Raw genomic sequence first — 20,039 nt, forward strand, 5'->3', positions numbered from 1 at the left:
GCACTCATTTTTAACCCAGACTGTGATTAACCATTGAGACAAAGTGGTGGATTCTCATCTTTTGATGTCCTCAAATCAAGACGGGATGCCTTCCTGGAAGATGTGCTTTAGACAAGTTATTGGGCTCGGTCTAGGAGTAAATGGGGAACATGTAAAGGCCTGTGTTATAGAAGGTTAGAGTAGAGGATCCAATGGCCTTTTTTTTTTGCTTTAAAAGCTATGAATCGCTGAATGAAAAAACTGCTTATGCGATGGAAAAAAAGTGTCTCTGGGAGAATGGAGAAGGATGTTGGGGGGGTGTATTAGCAACAAATGTGTGACTGAGTGGTGGTGTTTATTTTTCATACAAAGAAATAAAATTCGATTTGCTCGATTAAATAATTAAACAAACATGTATGCTTTAGAAGATTTCCCATGGTTAACCTTCTAGGGTGGAGTTGGGAAAGCTGAAGAGCATTTGGCTTTGACGGCCTTTATAACCATCGCCATGCAAGAGGCCTTGGGGGCTTTCAATGACTCTAAGTCTTCTGAGGTGGTAAGAAGCTTGCTTTTCTTTTATTCTTTTATTGTTAAATTTTTACATGCATTTGTTTTGTGCTGGCACAGAGATTCCTAAGCATGGCATTGGTCTCATCATCACTATTGAGGCTGCATTTCCACTGTGGCACAACCCTTACGCTTCTTGGGCCAGATTCAACTTGGATTTCTGTTGGGAGAAATACAGTCACACACCCCAGTGGCAACAAGTCTGCTGAGCTGGCGCAGTGCAAAACAACCACAACCTTTCCTCCACTGTGGAGAGACTGCAGATCCCCAAAAGCACATAGTGCAGCCAATGTGGCTGGAGGACACATTGATTCAATGCATCCCCTTGGCTGCCTCTACTAGCAAGTTTCTTTGAAGCCCCTCACAGATTTTAAAGCTACCCTCCCCAGTCAGAGCCAGAGGGAAGGCAGGTGACAGCATCACTATTTGCTCTCCTTGGGGTGAACTTTTTCAAAAGTGCAAGAGGAACAGTGGGCCCAGGGAAATGTGATTTTACACCAGTTGGGAGAACCAGGCCATTGGCAGTGGCGTGCTTATGGTACTTTGTTTTTCTATAGCTCCTGCCATCTGAGGATCTAACATTTAAATGAATCAGTCCTCACAATGCCTCTGTGAGGATGGACGTGCTGTTATCCATTAAACAGATGGGTAAACGTGGAAACCAGCACTTTAAATACTGTTACAAAATGAAGCCAGGACTAAAAGCCATATTCTTTGAGCTTCAAACACAATAATTATTCTGTAATCCATGGTGAGATAATAAAATCATAGTTCTAGGTGGAAGCAGGAACAGAGGAATATAGTAATTGCCAGACTGAACAGTGGCCAGGACTAGATGCTTCAGTGGAAGGTGCAAGAAACCTCCTAACTCTAATAATTAGAGACTGGCTTAACCCTTGAACCATAAAGTTTAATCTCTCTCCCAACTCCTATGTTAGAATCAACTATTATACCTCTGTATAATCTTGTTATCCATATTGAGGCCCAATCCATTTTTGAATCTTGCTATTTATTTGGCTACAGTGACATCCTGTGGCAATGAGTTCCACAGTTTAATTAGGCATTGTGTGAAAATGTATTTCTTTTAATTTGTCTTGAATTTGACCCTAGTAATAATAATTAATAGCCCCAGATCCTGAGGTCCCCACTCAGGCAAACTCCCAGTTTTGTCTGAGAAAGGACTAAGTAAAAATTCAGTAATAAACTCAGGATTTGTCTAAACAGTGCTGTTTAGCACTTATCCATCACTTTACAAACTCAGTGCATTGGACAAACATTCATCTTGAAGTATCTTGTTATTGCACACATTACTGCCTGCATTGTCTTCGAAGCCTTCCTCTCCCAGAAAACTAGGATCTGGTGCCACAACCATTGCAATCAGATGCTAAAGGTGCCTTCTCTTCTCCCCCAAAATCAGCTGTACATGGCATGGAGTCTCTGATGAGAATTTTGTAGTCCTTGTAAATGGAGCAATTGCAACTCAAATAGCCCATCTATTTTAGCATAGGCCGGCCAGTGCTCATATCAGAAATCATTTTATTCCCTGCCAAAATCTTCAACAAATATAATTGTTTTGCATTATTCTTAACCACAGTTATTAGGATCACCTCACTCCCATTTGATTTAATTTAGAAATAGCTGCATTGTGTTGCTATAATTCAATGAATTGTAACAACTCAAATTAGTGTTACCTTTGCATTGGTTTTGTACCACTCTCCAAACTGATTCATTTTTATTTCCACAGAAACAAGGCATTGAAAAAGCTGTCGCTTACGTGGATGGACAACTCTCACCTCAGCTGAACTTCTACTCAGTTGCAATCTCTGCCTATGCTCTGGCTCTTGTGAAAGACAATAGCTCAGAAGCCAAATGGGCAGAACAGATTTTAAGAGAAATTTCTACACTCGATGCAGGTACTAATAATTATTCTTACACTGATGATTCCATTTATAAAGCACTCTTCCCAGTCAAAGTCCTTGGGTGCTGTTGCAACATAATTAAAAACAAGATCAGGTGCAATAAGGCCAACATGATTAAATGTAGGTAGTATGCAGATTATTAACTCTAGACCTATTGGAGTAATAATTCTACCTTTAAGCTATCCCCAGAAACATTCTTAGCACTGCACTCTGTTGGCATTGCATACATTGTGATCAGTACTCTATAACAACTGTGTCAGTACATTGTGATCAATACGCTATAATGGCTGAGATAGGTCAAAACTCTGTTAGAAATTTGGCTTTTTAATAACCTTTGCTTCCTATACTTATTTATGTATATCGTCAGAGTGGTGGTGGCTGTGTCTCTTGGGTGGAATCATTACTATGAAATAAGTTACCTATATTTTCTACATTGAGCTAATTTGAAGTAATTTTTGGAAAATACCTTCCCTGGATTGATTCAAGACTGAGTAATTGTTTCAGCAACGCAACAGCGCTACTGGGGAAATGGTAAAGATGCAGTTTCTATAGAAGCTACCGCTTACGCACTACTTCAGACGTTACTCCAGAAGGATATCAAGTATGCAGAACCTATTGCTACGTGGTTAACAGAAAAAAGGAAATATGGTGGCGGATACTGTTCTACACAAGTATGTGGCTTTCAGGCTCAATGGAGTGGGGGGGGGAAGTACTGTAAAAAAACCCTTACATGTCCAATAAATATGGAAAGATAAATATTTCTATGGGTCCAACTAGGCAGCCGTTTACAGCAGTTCAGGATCATAATGTTATGGGGTGAAACTGGATTTTCCATTGGTAGAAAGTTGCTTATTTCGATTTGAAGCCCACAATGAACCAAGTCCTGAGGTCCCTAAGTAAACATCTGAGAATTTGGCCCTAGGAAAGGAACAATAAGGGTTAGTGAGGGTTCCATGACTTTAATGGAGCTATGAAGATTTATACCCGCTGGGGATCTGGTCCAAAATGTTGATAGAAAAATCTGGAAAATAAGGTGAATGAATTGAGGGGGTGAGCAGACACATGGAGACTTCAAAGAGTGAAGCTCAAAGGAACAGAGATCTAAAAAGGAGAGATCTGAATGAGGAGTTACTTACAAGGAGAGGCATGTGACTAGAGCACTTTGCTATTGCCAAAAGACTCCAGTGTGGCTGGTGTTCATTTGTATTTCAATCTCACACAGGATACAGTGGTGGCCCTGGAAGCTTTGTCGCAGTATAGCATACAAATTATAGAAAGTGATTCCACCATTCTGAATCTTGCATTAAACCTACCTGGAAGGCACAAAAAGCACTATTTTAACGTGAATAGTAACAATGTCCAGATTCAGGAAGAACTACAGGTACTCAACCCTTTATTGTTCTAAGTTGTGATATTTCCTAGTTTGCAAACAGAAGGAATGTTTTCATTTCTCAGCAACCTTGATGTACTTTGGTTGCAGCCATTTTTCTGTGTAATAACAATATTTAGCACTTATAGGCACCTTTCTGCCTCTCCCAGATGTTCAGATTGCTGCTTTTCCTCCAATGGGAAGGACCACTGCGGTCCTCTGTCCATTCAGGGTCATCTTAGGGGAGTGAAGGGGCAAGATATGTCCTTTGCTCTGACTCACAATGCAGTGGGGCCTAGAAAAATGCTCCCTACTCCTGCTGCAGGGATCACTTTAGTGAGGTAGGAGAAGACATGCCCCATAGTTCTTTGAATGACAGTTAGAGAACTGTTACAACCCTGCACTAGAGAGGAGGAACCCCTACAGTCCCTCACTCATGGCAAAAGGTGAACACCTTCTAACATGGTGCAGGTTGCCCAGATCCCAGACAACAAGCAAGACTCTCAGGGATCACAGGAAAAAGACAATGAGTGAAGAATGGCCAAAGTGCTAAATGTCTACTGTTTGGTTTGGTTTGCAGTTTGACCTCGGAAGCAAAGTTGAAGTGACGGTAAAGGGCAAAGGAAATGGGACGCTGAGTGTAAGATGGATCTTGGAAACTTATAAGTTTCATTTGATTTTTCTCTTTCAAAAAGAAAACGGTACTAATTCACATCTGTAGGCGCCTGCCCCACCATCACTTCCAATCACACACAGTGCAGGAAGGAACATCGGCAGCCTCACGCCTTCCTAGATCCTACCTAACAGTAACTAAGCTAAGCAAAGCAATCAATACCCCATACTGCCTGAGACCCTGTCTTTATGCACCCCTGTCCTCCCCCAAATCCCTGGAAAATAGATGCAGAGTGCCCTGAAGGTCACAGATTTTGCCTGTTTTGGACCCAGCTGCAGGGAAAAATTCCAAAGTCTATGGAGCCTCATGGAGAACAGCCTGATAGCTGTTTATTACACTGAAATTACTTCAGTTTGCACACCTCCATGGAGTGCAGCTGGTAGATGGCGGGGAGGGGGTCTTTGAAGAGGGTAGGTCCCAGGCCCTTGAGGTCTTTGAATATTGCATGTCGGTCTGTCGTTGTTGTATCCAATACAGTCATCAGGAGATAATCTGTAGCTATAACTACACTATGAGCTATGGGTGTGATTCCCCTGCTCATGCACACAGACTCGTGATAGCTCTCATTGAAGCTATCACAAGCATCACAAGCAGGGTAGCTGTGATAGCACAGATAGCTGCATCAGAGGCATGGCTGAGTGGGACCAAGTACAAACCTGCCTGAAACTAGTTTCTGTGGAATCTCTCTCACTCTCCCTAATCATATGTAACTTCCGGTATGTGCAGAATCACATGCATTGCTGCAGACCTGGTTGGTTAAATTCTTTGTTATTTAAAGGAGCTTTTAGGGTGTTCTCTCTGTTTTTCAGATACAAAAAATATATTATTCTGTTGCGATGGAGAACACCACATGTAATGACTTGATTCTGAAAGTTGAAATGGAAGGGAACGTCAAATATTCAAGTAAGTGAAAAGAAAACAGAGCATCTGTTTTTAATGGTGGCAAATTTGACGAGACCCTGGGAGTATCCGATGACTTTTTAGCTGATTAGATTGGGAAAAGAGAAAGATATATACTATAGTGCCTTCAGGACAATTTGTATTTTTATTACATATAGGGTGTTTAACTGGTAATATTTTAAGAATTGTTTTATAAGACCCCACGTGACTTTTTGGAGGGTGCTTAATAAATATACTTACGTTATTATTAGTAGTTATTACTCGAGAGCAAGGATGGCCTTCTTGGCCAAATGACTTAATATCTCTGTGTATCATGGTTCCTGCCCAAAAAGAGTTAATATTTCCTGTGTCTGTCTTTTAGCTATTTACTATACTGAAATTACTTCAGTTGGAGTACCTCCACTGAGTGCTGTCTGTCTTTTCTCCTTAGATTGTAAGCTCTTTGGGGCAGGAATTGCCTTTGTGTATTTACAAGCGGGGCCCCAATCTCAGCTGGGACCTCTAGGTGCTACTTTCATACAAATTAAAAATAATGGTGATTATTGAGGGCATTTATTTCAAGCTTTAATTTAAAAGATACATGAGATAATGAGACTGAGGAAAATGAAGTTTCTAAAAGCAGTGGAGGAGGCAGGAGTCAGCGCTGATTCCTCACAAAGTGCAAAGAGGAGAGCAATCAGCAGGTTTTTCATCCCACTCTGCCGCTGTCTGATTGTGTCTGACACCTCCAGGTGCTCTGGACGCTGAGGAAGAGGACTATGATTATGAGGCGGACTATGCTATGGAAACCAGAAGAGATGAGCCCATGAGCCAGATAGAATGGTTTGACATCCGCAATAGAAGGAAAAGAGAGGTGCCTGTTCCCGGTAAAACAGAATCATTACGATACAAAGTCTGTGTCAGGTAGGTTTGGGACTAGGTTAACTTTATTAGTGAGATTACACACTTTTGGTTAGGAAGTCTTGGTCTTATACATCTTTCTGCCATCTGTTGTCTTTCTGGAAGCACACATTCAAATCCTGGCATGGTGGCTCAGCTCTTTGTCTTCCTAGACAGTAAAGCTGATTTCCATGCAGTGTATGGGGTATGGGCCATTCACACAAGATCTTAAACACCAAGCTCCTTTCTGTTCTGCATAACATTAAAGAATAGTTTGTCTGTCTGTTTGTTTGTTTTAATGGAAGATTTTGCCCCAGTGTTCTTGGTCAAAAATTTACTCCTGCCTTATAGCCACATAGTTGTGTTGTATGCCAACTATTCACCTGGCTGCTGCTCTACACCCCAGAGGTGGTTGCACTTCAGCAGATGTAAACAACAGAAACTCAATGAACTACACTCAAGAGGAGGGGAACCTCAGTGATAATAGTGTAGTTTGCAGATTATGGAGTGTTGGCGTGTGCCCTGTGTGAGTAACCTCCCTCTCCCTGTGGATGTCACATATTCTCCTCTGCTCCCTTGCACTCTTTAATGCCCTGGAAAACAGCTAGTCCATTTACTACTGGTTAGCGGTGCTGTTGTGTGGAGAGCAGAGGGGAAAGTCGGGCTCTCAGTGCCCCTGGCTCTGTTGGAACCATGGGAATGAAGAGAAACTGGTAGTTGGGTAGTAGAGGCACTGGATCCCAATGGGTGAGAAGGGCCTTTGTTAAGGCTGCTGTTTCACTCTCCTCCTGTGCAATGGTGGCTTTTAAGCAGTGGCAGCTCACAGTTTTAGGCAGGACTTTGTAACTTGCTTTTGTTCTGTATGTGTGTCAATGGGAGGTGAGGTGCAAGGTGAGTGAGGTAATATCTTTTATTGGACCAGCTTCTGTTGATGACAGAGACAGGTTTTTGAGTCACACAGGTCTGACCTGAAGAAGAGCTCTGTGTGGCTTGAAAGCTTGTCTTTCTCACTAGCAGAAGTTGGTCCAATAAACAATGTTACCACACCCACCTTGTCTCTCTAATATCCTGGGACCCACATGGCTACAACAACCCTGCATACAATAATGGGAGGTGAAGGCATTTAGTACCTACCTCATGGGATCAAGATACAATAAGGGGCACTTTGAAAGTGCCCATCAGTGTTGCATTTTGGGTGCTAGGCTGCTCATTGAAGTCCTCCTGTAGCTGCTGTGTTGGAGCCCCCTACAGGAATATGTGAATATGCTCATTAACTATGGATAAGGCTGTGTGTCTGTCATGGATTCCATGACTTTGTGACCTCTATGATTTCTGCAGAGGCCGGTGCAGCCCTGGGCCAGCAGCACCAGCCGCTGCTGGGGCAGTTTAGTTGTGGGAGGCGGATCAGAGCTGGGGCAGGGGGTTGGGGTGCGGGGAGGCTCTTACCTTAGGGTAGTGGGGGGGCCAATGGTTCCCAGCCAATGGGAGCTGTGGAGCCAGAGCTTGTGGCAGGGGCAGTGCATGCAACCCCCCTGGCTTTCCCTCCCCCTAGGAGCTGCAGGGACACGAGGAGGCAGGTAGGGAGCCTACCCGCCCCAACAACCCTCCACCCCGGCAACAGCAGGAGTCCTGGGCTGCACACCACCACCTGCCCCCACAGCACCAGTGGGGGTCCTGTGCCATCCCCCCAGCACCCCCTGTGTCCCCAGACCATGCCCCCCAGAGCTTGCAGCCCCCAGCCCAAGTTTTAGTCAGGGGTACATAGTACAAGTCATGCACAATCACGGGCCATGAATTTTTGTTTACTGCCCCTGACTTCTACTAAAAATACCCATGACTAAAATGTAGCATTAGCTATGGACACTTGGGGAAGTGATTGCTGTGACTGCTAGGGTTGTTTGGTAATGTCTGACTGAACACCCTGAGGGGAGGCAACTGCCACTTGATTTATTGATCATATGGAAGAGCTACTCCAGTAAATTAGCAGCTGCAATGGGGATAAAGGTACCTACCCCAGCTGTCCCATTCATAATGCTGCACTGCTTTTTAGAGAGGTGCTGCCACCTCCTCTGTAGCCCCAGGCCAGCCATAGTGAGTAAAGAAGATGGCTACTACCACTCTAGTTTGCAGGGAGGGGATGTCTTGTTGTTTGCTAATCAAGAAGTTGGAAAGGGCAGAGCTGGCAGAACATAGCGTCCTATACAGAATAGGGTTACAGCTGCCATTTTGCTTGCTCCCACAGTTAGGCTAGGGCCGCCAGAGAGCGCATGGCAGTGGCCTTCCTCAGAACCCCCATTTCAGAGGAGGCAGGTGGTGGTAACAACCATTCTAACAGGCCAACTGCCCTGCTGGAATCTGGCTCTTCCACTGCCACTCGTAGAGCCTTGGGAGCAGTGACCACCTGGTCTAGCTACCCCCAGGGAATAGCAGCATCAAGAGTGGGAGGAGGACTAGGACTCACCTGGTTCCAGGGCCAGTGGCAATGAGTGATGTGAGACTCCTTCAGTGGCTCGTGATAATATCTGCATTGTCCTCCCCAGCACAGTGTACTGCATATTTGCAATCCAGTGTGTATTTAAGGGGTTGTGGTTTACCACAGCATGAATTATCAAAGAGCCACTGTCATTTGTAAAGCACATTGGACAGCGTCTGATGAGAGGCACTGTGTAAACGTAACATACCATCATCATCTCTGGCTTCTTGGGGATGGCTCAATAAAAATAATCTAACTCCGAAGAATTTGGGAAAGGAGCGGAATTAAAGTGCATTAGAAAAGTACAACAGATCTTTGGATATTTATGAATTTAGTCCCTAGACATAAATTTAAGCTATTTACTTTCCTAGGTAGATAAGTTTAAATAAATGGCTGCTAGGGAAACTTTGGATTGTATTCATTGGCAATGGGAATCATAATCTGTTTCATCAACACCAGGCAGGAATGGCCAAGCTCTTCAGATGACCCTCTTTATAACAAAATTTAAATGTACAATCTAGAGAGACAAGGTGGGGAAGGTAACATCTTTTATTGGACCAACTTCCATTAGTGAGAGAGACAAGGTTACACAGAAAGCTTGTCTCTCTCATCGATGGAATTTGGTCCAGTAAAAGATATTACCTCACCCACCTAGTGTTTCTAATGTCCTGAGACTGACATGGCGACAGCAACACTGCATACGTTGTACAATGTAAGCATTTACTGACAGCAATTTTCCTTAACAGGTCTGCAGGTCCCAATATACCAAAGATGTCTCTAGTTGATCTCTCACTTTTAAGTGGCTTGGAACCTGACACAGCTGAACTTGAGCAGGTGAGGAGCATTTCTTTCACTGACATCTGTAATTTAATTTATTATTTTTGCACTGTTCTTTGGGAGTCTGTGTTTATCAGAAGAGTAAAAAGGTTGGTTTTTAGCCCCACTTCTCTCAAAAGTTTGCAGAATAATTAACAAGAAACTGAGAATCGGGACAGACATTTTCATTATGGAAAGAGTTAGGGCTGTTGATCAGTCGCAGTTAACTCATGCAAATAACTAAAAAAAAATGTAATCACTGTTTTAAAAATTGTGATTAACTGCAGTTTTAATTGCACTGTTAAACTATAGAATTCAATTGAAATGTATTAGCTATTTTGGATGTTTTTCTACATTTTCAAATATATTGATTTAAATTACAACACAGAATACAAAGTGTACAGTGCTCACTTTAGATTATTTTATTATTTTTTATTTCAAATATTTGCACTGTAAATATGATCAACAAAAGATTATACAACACATTGCAAGGTATTTATGTGCCAGATGCACTAAAGATTCATATGTCCCTTCATGCTTCAACCATTCCAGAGGACATGGGTACATGCTGATGACATGTTGAGCAGAGCAGTCCGACTCATGTTGATTTTCATCATCTGAGTCAGATGCCACCAGCAGAAGATTGATTTTCTTTTTTGGTGGTTCGGGTTCTGTAGTTTGAGTGTTGCTCTTTTAAAATTTCTGAAAGCATTCCCCACACCTTGCCCCTCTCTGATTTTGGAAGGCACTTCAGATTCTTAAACCTGGGGTCGAGCGTTGAGTTATTTTTAGAAATCTCACATTGGTACCTTCTTTGCATTTTGTCAAATCTGCTGTGAAAGTGTTCTGAAAATGAACATGCGTTGAGTCATCATCCAAGACACCTATACCATGTAATATATGGCAGAATGCAGGTAAAACAGAGTAGGACACATAAAATTCTCCCCCAAGGAGTTCAGTCACAAATGTAATAATTAACTGATTTTTTTAACGAGCGTCATCAGCATGGAAGCATGTCCTCTGGAATGGTGGCCGAAGCATGAAGGGGCATACAAATGTTTAGTGTAGCTGGCATGTAAATATCTTGCAACGCCAGCTACAACAGTGCCATGTGAATGCCTGTTCTCACTTTCAGGTGACATTGTAAATAAGAAACAGGCAGCAGTATCTCCTGTAAATGCAAACAAATCTGTTTGTCTTAGCGATTGGCTGAACAAGAAGTAGGACTGAGTGGACTTGTAGGCTCTAAAGTTTTACATTGTTTTGGTTTGGAGTGCAGTTCTGTAACAAAAAAAAATCTACATTTGTAAGTTACACTTCCACAATAAGGAGATTGCACTATGGTACGTGTATGAGGTGAACTGAAAAATACCATTTCTTTTATCATTTTTACAGTGCAAATATTATAAATCAAAAATAATATAAAGTGAGCACTGTACACTTTCCATTCCATGTTGTAATAGAAATCAATATATTTAAAATGCAGAAAAACATCCACAATATTTAATAAATGTCAATTGGTATTCTATTGTTTAACAGTGCGATTAATCGCAATTAATTTTTTAAAATCACAATTAATATTTGCGTTAATTACGATTAACTGACAGCCTTAGGTAGGTGGGCTGCAAATTGCACCACTAGCGCACATAGTTTAGAGGTACCCTTGGTTAGGGATTGATTGCTTTTGTCTGATGACTACTGGCTTTGTCCTACTAGACGTTTTTTAAAAAAATAGTCCCTGGCTGGATATGGTGTTTGGCTGTTTGAGTCAACTCAAATCTTAACTTTTTGTACTCTTTTGTATTATGACCATTAGATTCTCACAATAGGTCCTTCATAAATGGATTTAATAAATAAAATACAATAAAAATGAGCAAACAGTCCCTCCATATACTCATCCAGAAAATTGCCTAAGTCCTCCACCACATAAAAGGAACAGCAGACCAAGGAATGAGTCTGTTCATTCTAAGGAAGAATCAACCAGTCCAGTACTATACCCAGCTAGGCAGTTTAAAACAGCCAGCATAAGCCAAAACCGATTTTAAATCCAGGTAAAAATGATGTTTCTGTTTTTCAAGTTGGTAAAGTCTGCAGACCAATACATCGACCACTTTGAATACAAAGAAGGAAAGGTTTTGCTCTACTTTGGAGAGGTGAGTGAATCCTGTATGACTTTTCCAACTTCCGTCAGGTGATATTATGAAGAAGAGAGAGTTTGTTCACAGGCATATCTTTTAAATCTGTATATTGCTGGTACTGCTGATGAGATCAATGTAGTCCACCCAGACACAGGACAGCAGTGCACCATCATGTATTGATTAGAGGACATACCCATTCTTTTCCAAAAGTATCTTTAGGCCTTTGTAATACCCAGAAAGATTAATACCATGTTCTAGACCAGGACTTTGGAACAAAGTAGTCACAGAGCCCCTAATGAATCCATTCAAGCCAGAATAATTGCTAATATTTGTGAGGCCCCAGGGCCCGAATCCTGCAAAGCAATTATGCATGTGCATAACTTCAGGCATGAGAGTAATTCCATTACAGATAGTGTGTTTCCACATGTGTAAAGTTAAATATGTGCTTTGCTGGATCAGGGCCCGTGACAAGAGAGATGTACAGGGACATCCTCAAATTATCTGCCTTCTGGGTACCTACAATGCCCCTGACGTGCCTGTGGCATCACTTCACATGGCGACTGCCTCCTTCAGCCATTTAAGATACTTCACATCCTTAAGTGATACGCAAGCACAGATGCCACTAGCACGTGATTTACGCAGAAGGTAGCAGCAAGAAAAGAAATTAAGGACAAGGGCCAAACTAGAGGGAAAAAAATTAGATATGTTAGTGCTGCTATGGCTGACAAAGTGGCTGTGTTTATGTGGGGATCATAAACATATGTAAATAAACTGTAACAGGGTCAGCACCCACCTCTTGTGCATGCCCCCTTTTCTCTGGCCAATAATGCCTGCAAACACAGTTCTTTTCATGGGGGAGAGAGGGAGCACCCACCTCTCGTGGATGTCCCCCTTTCTCTTGGTTAGGTGTGAGCCTGCTTTTGTTTTTTTGTTCTTTCAATGGGGTGCCACCCACCTCTCTCACAAGCACTACCCCTCCCCCAGCCAGTGGTTCTCTCAGCTGGTCTTCAGCAGCTTAGCCCTCCAGCTGAGCCACCCATGCTCCCCCCGCTTCCAGGGTATACAGTCCTGAGTTCTTATCACTGCCCTGGTATGGGGCCATAGCTCTTAGGCTTCTTCCCAGAGGCACTGCCTTCTTCATACATGCAGCCAGGGCCCATCTCCGTACCCTCAACTGGTGTCCATTTCAGCAGCCCTCCCTGGGCTCAGTCTGCTACCAGACCAGCAGGGCACATCTCGGTACCCTTGTCTGGTCTGGCCAGGTTTTGTGCTCAGTCCCCAGGCTCAGCCTGCTCGCACTGACCTTTTGACAGCTCTGCTGCTCTTCTATCCATCCAGCCAGGCACCCAGTCTTTGGCAGCCTTCGCTGGGCTCTGTTCTATCTGATGAGCTCTCTGCAGTGAGCTATCCACAGTCCAGCCACACACCTGATCCTCCCTTATCAAGCTCCACGCAGCCACTGAAGGCTCTGCTCTGCTGCTCGCCTTTTATCTGGCCCTTCTGGCCCCTTATTGGTGGCTCAAGCAGCCCATCTGATTGGCCACTCTTCTGCAGCCGCTCTAGGCTGCCTAGACTAGAGGACTTCTCGCCGCTCTATTCTGGGACAGGGTGATGCAGGACCACAAGGCCTCCAACAGGGGGCCTCCGGACCTAGTCCACCCTGCCACAGGCCCTATGCAGTTACCTAGTTAACACAGGTCTAAAGCTGTCCCTTAGTTCTATAAAAGAACCAGTGTATACTGGCACAGGGCACTTTGGGATGTTAGGGCCTGATTCAGGAAAGCCTTTAAGCCTCCATTCCTGTTCAGGATGACTTCAGTGGGACTTAATCACATGCTTAAAAGAAAGCAAGAGCTCTGATGATTAGGGATACTTTCCTGAGCAAGGATCTCAGAAAGAGAAGACCACCAATGCTGAACACAGCCAATAAACCTGCTTATTCTTTAATAGCAAGTCTTTAGCATATTGAGTCAAAGCTCCCAATAACCTGGGAAGGAACAACCTTATGCACTTGTGGCTGAAGCAGCCAGTTAATTCAGCTATGCGGTCAGAAAAAAAAGTGGTCAGCAGATCCAACGCTATAGGCACGAATAAATTGGGGAGTGGTTGGGGAGCATTAATTCTCTTTTTGTAACAAATGTTGTTCCTGTTTGCTTTTTTTCTGCAGCTCAGTAATGGATCTGAACCAGACTGTGTGTCGTTCGGGGCTAAGCAAATCAATCCCATGGGTCTCGTACAGCCAGCAAACGCCATCATTTATGATTTTTACAACCCTGGTAAGCTGACCCAGCAGTATAGAAAAAATGAACATGAAACTATTTAGAAAGGGCAAGAGGCCAAGACTGAATTTTTCCCTTCTGTCCATTGAGAGGAAACCCTAGTATATTGGAATGCGATGTGTGAATCAATGTATTTTTTTTACACTGCATAATGAAAAGACTCCCCTCTGAATAATGATTGGTAATGTCACAGTGAGAGCACACTTTAACAGAGATCTTTTAAAGAAGTGATCTCCTGGTTTGCATTGATTGCCGGAGACTGAAAATTCATATTTTTACTTGTATGAGGTTTTTAAGTGAACTTTTCATACTTGTGTAAGATGGATCTCCACAGATCACATAGAGCACAAGCAGCAGTAAACCAAGCTTCCCCAAATTTGTCCCTGGGATCAACTCTAAGGACAAAGGCCCAGATTCTCAAAGGTATTTTGGTGCCTTATTCAATCCATTAAACGGGAGTTAGATTTCTAAATACCTTTGAGGATCTGGGCCAAAGAGACTAGTTCAGTCTCTATGTTGATTCAAACTTTGGCCTCTGATGGTACTGTTAGCACGGTGATCACGTAGTGCCATACATGGTGGTGGTATTTGCAGTGTGGATCGTTATCGACTAGAAAATGTTTAATTGATGAATTTGCATCAGAACTTTTTTTTTCAAGAAACAGTAAATGTTTTACAGAATGTTTTCCCCTTTAAGCTTTCCATTGTGGCTCTGTCCACCACTGTGCTTTGTTTATTAGACCACATTTTTTCCTTTAAAACATCCAACCCCCAAACCAGCTAAGTCCTCCAAATCCTAGGCTTCTTAGAAGTCCTTTTATAGAAAGGAGACACTTCAGCTGCAAAATATTAAATGCCTTCCAGTAGAATCTAGAGTCCCCGATCAGAGCCTTGTTGTGCTAGGCATTCTACAGACATAGTAAGACAGAGTATTTCATTTACACTTCTTGATTTCTAGAAATGGAACCAAGTTGCAAAATTAAGATCTAGATACAGATTTCAAAGTTTTAGGGAAAATGGGGTGTTTCCGGTTTTGGTATGGTCTATTCTAAAGCTAGGTGCCAGTTGCAAAATCCAGATCCAGAATTTAGGAGCATCCAAACTTCGGCACTGTTTGAATCTGGGGCTTTGGTTGGGATCATCTATAACAGCTTTTTATATACTATACAAAGGTATGGTGCATTTCTTATTCCCATCTAAATATCTCAGATTTCATTTTAGCTGCTAAAATAAAGGAGCCTGGGGGTAAGGAAGAAGACTATTGGGAATTGTAGCAATAGGCAGACAGAAACTAAATTAAATTATGCTAATAGAATCATAAAAAGTTAGGTTTGGAAGGGACCTCAGGAGGTCATCTAGTCCAACCCCCTGCTCAAAGCAGGACCAATCCCCAATTTTTGTCCCAGATCCCTAAATGGCCCCCTCAAGGATTGATCTCACAACCCTGGGTTTAGCAGGCCAATGCTCAAACCACTGAGCTATCCCTCCCCCCCTTGCTTGACTCTGACTGAAGACTGAGCCATTGGTATTTGGAGTGATCAGATTTATGAGCCAAAATACAACTGAAGTTCTGATTAAACCAGGATAAAGCTAAATAGTCAGTGTATGGTACTTGATGGGTGAGAAATAAAAGAGAGACTGTTCAAAGAAAGTCAGAGGCGGCAGTGCTCTCAGTGTAAACATCATCAAACCATAGCGAAGACAGTGCCTTTCAAGTTATGTCTACACTGCAAATGAAGGTGTGACTAGAGCATGGGTAGGCATACCAACACTAGCTTTAATCTAGCTAGCATGAGTAACAATAGTAGTGAAGACATAGTGGCACGGTTCTAGCAACCTCAATACATTCCCAGAGTCCCCAGCAGGCTTTTACTCAGGGGGCTAGCCTGTTTTACCACATCACTGCTATTGTAATCTGTGTTAGCTAGATTAAAGCTAGCACAGGTTTGCCTCCCCGTGCTACAGTCACACCTTCATTTGTGGTGTAGACATACCCTGAGAGGCAATGGCCTCCTCAGACCCATATAATACCGGGAGCAAAGTTGTTGCTCTCTTCTCTGTAAATGCTAAGGCAGTGAACTATACTTGCAAAAGAAAGATACCTGATGTGAGGTTGCTCAAAGTCCCACTCCTTGTGGGACTTAAAAGCAGTAAGGTTGTTAAGTTCTCTTTCTCTTCTCTCTTCAGGCTTCCCCTGCTAGCAGATGAGGATAGCAGAGAACAAACTCCAGAGCTCCAAAGTGCAACCACTTGGGGCCCAGTCTAAACCCCCATCCTGGGCTGTTTAGATTCTGACCTTCCCCACCTGCCATAATTCTTAGCACAATGAAAACATAGGGCTAGATCTGCAGCTGGTGTAAATTGACCTAGCTCCACTGAAGTCAAAGGAGTCATGCTGATTTACACCATCTGGCCCAGAGATAGAAAGATGGCTCATAGGACAAAGGTCCTTAATAGACATTATTTAAAACTTGTAAATTAGTGTTGACTGTGTCCCTTTTTAAACAGATGTTTTATGTGGTGAAACAAAAAAGAAACAGGGGTTTAAAATTAAACACATTTTTCAGTTGGAATCCAAACAATGAGTTCTCATCAGTATTATAGATTTAAGGGACTGCAGTTGCTCATTCAGGTTGCACAGAAGCACCCTCAGTGCACTGGGGAAGTTTGGTTGCAAAGGTGAACTCTGCACTCTGGCCCATCATTACCTTTTTCAATTTAGGCTGCTTGAGAATTCAATTATTTTGTTTCCTTTCTTTAGGGAGAAAATGCAGTGTATTTTACAATGCACCCAAACAGAGTGCCATGTTATCAAAACTGTGCCATGCGGAAGTTTGCCAGTGTGCTGAAGGTACGGTAATGATAAATGTGACTGAATCAGTTCCAAATGAATTCTTTATTCATAGCAGCCAGCTGCTCATAGATTCATAAATTTTAAGGCCAGAAGGGACAATTATGATCATCTAGTCTGACCTGCAAAACACAGGCCCTAGAACCTCACCCAGTAGTATCTGCACCAAGACCATAACTTCTGTTTGAAAGCTAGTCAGTCTTGATTTAAAGTTTCAATGTGATAAAAAAAATGCATCATATCCCTAGGTACATTGTTCCAATGGTTAGTTACCTGAAGTGTTAAAAAAGTGTGCTTTATTTCGAGTTTGAATTTTGTCTTGCTTTAGCTTCCAGTCATTTGTTTCTCTTAGGATAGGATGGGACTGTTGAATATATATTTACATTGTTCAATCTAGGTCCCTGTCCACAAAGAAGAATGACTTTCAATAAAGCCATGGAAGCAGGTGCACGTGAAAGCTTTGCATGCTACGACCCTATTGTAGACTATGGTAAGACATGAAAGATGTTTGTTGATGTCTTTTAAACTTGATGTTTCCCTCTGTGACCCCTCTGCCAGGTGAAGCCACCAGGTCCAGGTTCAATATCAAGTGGTCCCTTTCCATCAATACAACACAGAACTGGCTTGAGTCCCCACCCAGTAACCTGGGAAAATTACACACCACCCCTGGGCGCCTCTGAGAGGCAATACTTCCCCACTCGCAAACACAGTGTAGAAAAGAAACTTTTGATAAAAGGATGGAAGTAACTCAGCATTAATTTGGGAAAACACTGCAAACAGGGTTCATAAACATAAACCATGAGCAAAAGACCCCACCCCCAAGGCAGTAGAGCAGTGTCCTTTTCCCCTCAGGGTCTTAAGTCCAGCAATCCAAAAGTCCCTTTCATGTGCCTGATCTTACTCACTCCGCTGCTTGGGCACTCGCACACCGCCCCTCTCTGCCAGCCACCCTGCTGGCTGATTGCCATGCCTCTCTGCAGGGCTCTGCTCTGGTCCTCTCTGCCAGCCACCCTGCTGGCCACTCCTCTCCACCATCTGGCCTGCCGGCCACTCCCATCAGCCACTTCTGCCGGCCACCTGCTCACCGCACCTCTCCGCCAGCCACTCACCACGCCTCTCCGACTCACCAGCCACTCGTTTGCCAGCCAACTGTCAGTCACCTTCTGCTGCCTCCTGTCTCTCTGCTGTGACCTCTGAACAGCAGTCTCTTAGTGTAGCCTATTTAGCCCTTTCTTTGAACAGTTGGGGGTAACAGGTTAAACCAGTACAGGGAAACCCTTGGGGGAGGGTCTACACCTCCTGGCTGGAATACCTCTCCCCACCCCTCTACTTTCACAGTGCTCTGGCATTTGAGCCCTTGACTCAATGAAGTCCTTTCAGCTGAGGGTGACCTCCTCATTTGGGACAGGTTAAGCACAGTCCTGCTTGCCTGTATTCATGCAGTAACGCCAACAACTTTGGTAACAGCATTTCCTCTACCCCTGCATTCAGTACTAAAGTGATTTGTAACCCAACACCAGCCAAAGTTGATCATTTTGAGCAACAGTGCTCTATCTGCTGTATATCTAAGCAGAGTAGGTGTATGCATCCGATGAAGTGAGCTGTAGCTCAGGAAAGCTCATGCTCAAATAAATTGGTTAGTCTCTAAGGTGCCACAAGTACTCCTTTTCTTTTTGCGAATACAGACTAACACGGCTGCTACTCTGAAACATGTAAATACAGTTTGCTCTGGAAGTCTCTCCCCTTCCCAGCTAGCTGTCAGGGGAGAATTCATTCAGTTCATTTAGACCCTTACATCTATAATGGTAAATTCTCTATAATGAACCTCCCCTAAACTGAGCAGAGTTTCTGTGTCTGGCATGGAGCCTGTCTGGGATGGGGAGACAAGTGGGTATTAGGGCCGTCATTCTGGACAGAGGAGAGAAAAGGAGAGGTTTCTAAAGAATTCGTCTGGGCTGGGGAGAAGGGCAGTGAGTGGGTGATGAGAAGTCTGGCTGGGTGAGGGCTGGGGGGCAAGAAAGAATGCATACCAGTATGTTACTCTGGTTCAGAGAAGACCAGTGGCATTGGAGCCTCTGACCTCATGGTCCCTGGTGTTAGGTAATAATGATAAGGCCTATTTCTTATATAGCAGTTTTCATTAATAGATCTCAAATAGCTTCACACTCTGTAATGTATTTTCCTCACAACACCCCAGCAAGGTAGGGAAGTGCTGTACAGATAGGGACAGAGAGGCTACATGACTTGCCCAAGGCCACCCAAGATATCCATGAGTAGGGAATTGAACCTCGGTCTCCTATAGCCTAAGCTAATGCCTCAGCCACTGAACTCTCCTGGTAGGAAGGGGATAGCAAACAGTAGGTGACTCCTTCTCGAGTTTCCTTCCTTCCCAAATCTGCTGAGTTAGCTAAATACCTCTTCATATGTTGATTTGTCTCTCTGGCTCCTCTCTAGGATATGCAGGGTGCAGGAGAAACTGGAGGAAGACTCTGGCTCAGCAGCTTTAGTGGTGTGCAAATGAATGCAGTGATAGGAAAAAGGCAGGCCTTTCCCAGTGCAGCAGTCCAGGAAATCTACTGGTATAGTCTGGCCTATCTCTAAGTGGGAGGATAATGTCACATTTGGCAGAGGGGGTTCAACCCCACAAACTCCTGATCAATGTCTGCCTTGCCAAGTACATACCTTACCTCTTGTCTTTCAGCTCTCTCATGTACCACTTGGTAGCACATCTGCCTCTGTGCTGGAAATCACTTAAAGTGTATTTGATTTTCCTTTCTCTATGCTATTTAATATTTGCATCCATCCTCACACAAATACTATCCTGTTGCAGCATACCACGTAAAGATCCTTGGGATAACACAAAAGAATGTTTTTGATTACTATGAGACCGAAATCCAAAGAATCATAAAAGTCGGTAAGTATAAACTTTGCATTCATTTACAGCAAAATCTGGCATTCTCCTAGGAAAGTAATTTTTTCTACAAAACTGGTGGCATTCCAAGGACAATAATACATATTCAATAGTTCCATTTTCTATGTTTTAATAGAAATGCTCAGGCCATTGTACTAGAGAACCAATGAAAAATCTGTTTGGCAGGACTAAGACAGATATTTGCTAGTAATTAGGAACAACCGTACTAACAATGGGTGAACATCAACAGATTTCAAGTTGGAATTCAGTTTAGAATGAGCACCT

General features: G+C 43.2%; 1 protein-coding gene across 1 annotated transcript in view; it reads left to right on the forward strand.

Annotated features, from left to right (window-relative positions):
• LOC140907924 (complement C4-like) overlaps positions 1 to 20,039 on the forward strand; it is a 94,460-nt gene that overhangs the window by 65,405 nt on the left and 9,016 nt on the right. The window contains exons 27-40 of the mRNA XM_073335234.1: positions 431 to 535; positions 2,291 to 2,459; positions 2,970 to 3,136; positions 3,688 to 3,846; positions 4,415 to 4,474; positions 5,317 to 5,410; positions 5,517 to 5,530; positions 6,156 to 6,310; positions 9,506 to 9,593; positions 11,654 to 11,728; positions 13,881 to 13,989; positions 16,754 to 16,843; positions 17,241 to 17,333; positions 19,674 to 19,757. Coding sequence (XP_073191335.1) covers positions 431 to 535; positions 2,291 to 2,459; positions 2,970 to 3,136; positions 3,688 to 3,846; positions 4,415 to 4,474; positions 5,317 to 5,410; positions 5,517 to 5,530; positions 6,156 to 6,310; positions 9,506 to 9,593; positions 11,654 to 11,728; positions 13,881 to 13,989; positions 16,754 to 16,843; positions 17,241 to 17,333; positions 19,674 to 19,757 — 1,462 coding nt within the window. The remainder of the gene's footprint in view (positions 1 to 430; positions 536 to 2,290; positions 2,460 to 2,969; positions 3,137 to 3,687; positions 3,847 to 4,414; positions 4,475 to 5,316; positions 5,411 to 5,516; positions 5,531 to 6,155; positions 6,311 to 9,505; positions 9,594 to 11,653; positions 11,729 to 13,880; positions 13,990 to 16,753; positions 16,844 to 17,240; positions 17,334 to 19,673; positions 19,758 to 20,039) is intronic.

This window comes from Lepidochelys kempii, chromosome 1 (assembly GCF_965140265.1).
Source record: "Lepidochelys kempii isolate rLepKem1 chromosome 1, rLepKem1.hap2, whole genome shotgun sequence".
In the NCBI taxonomy this organism is placed as follows: domain Eukaryota; kingdom Metazoa; phylum Chordata; order Testudines; family Cheloniidae; genus Lepidochelys; species Lepidochelys kempii.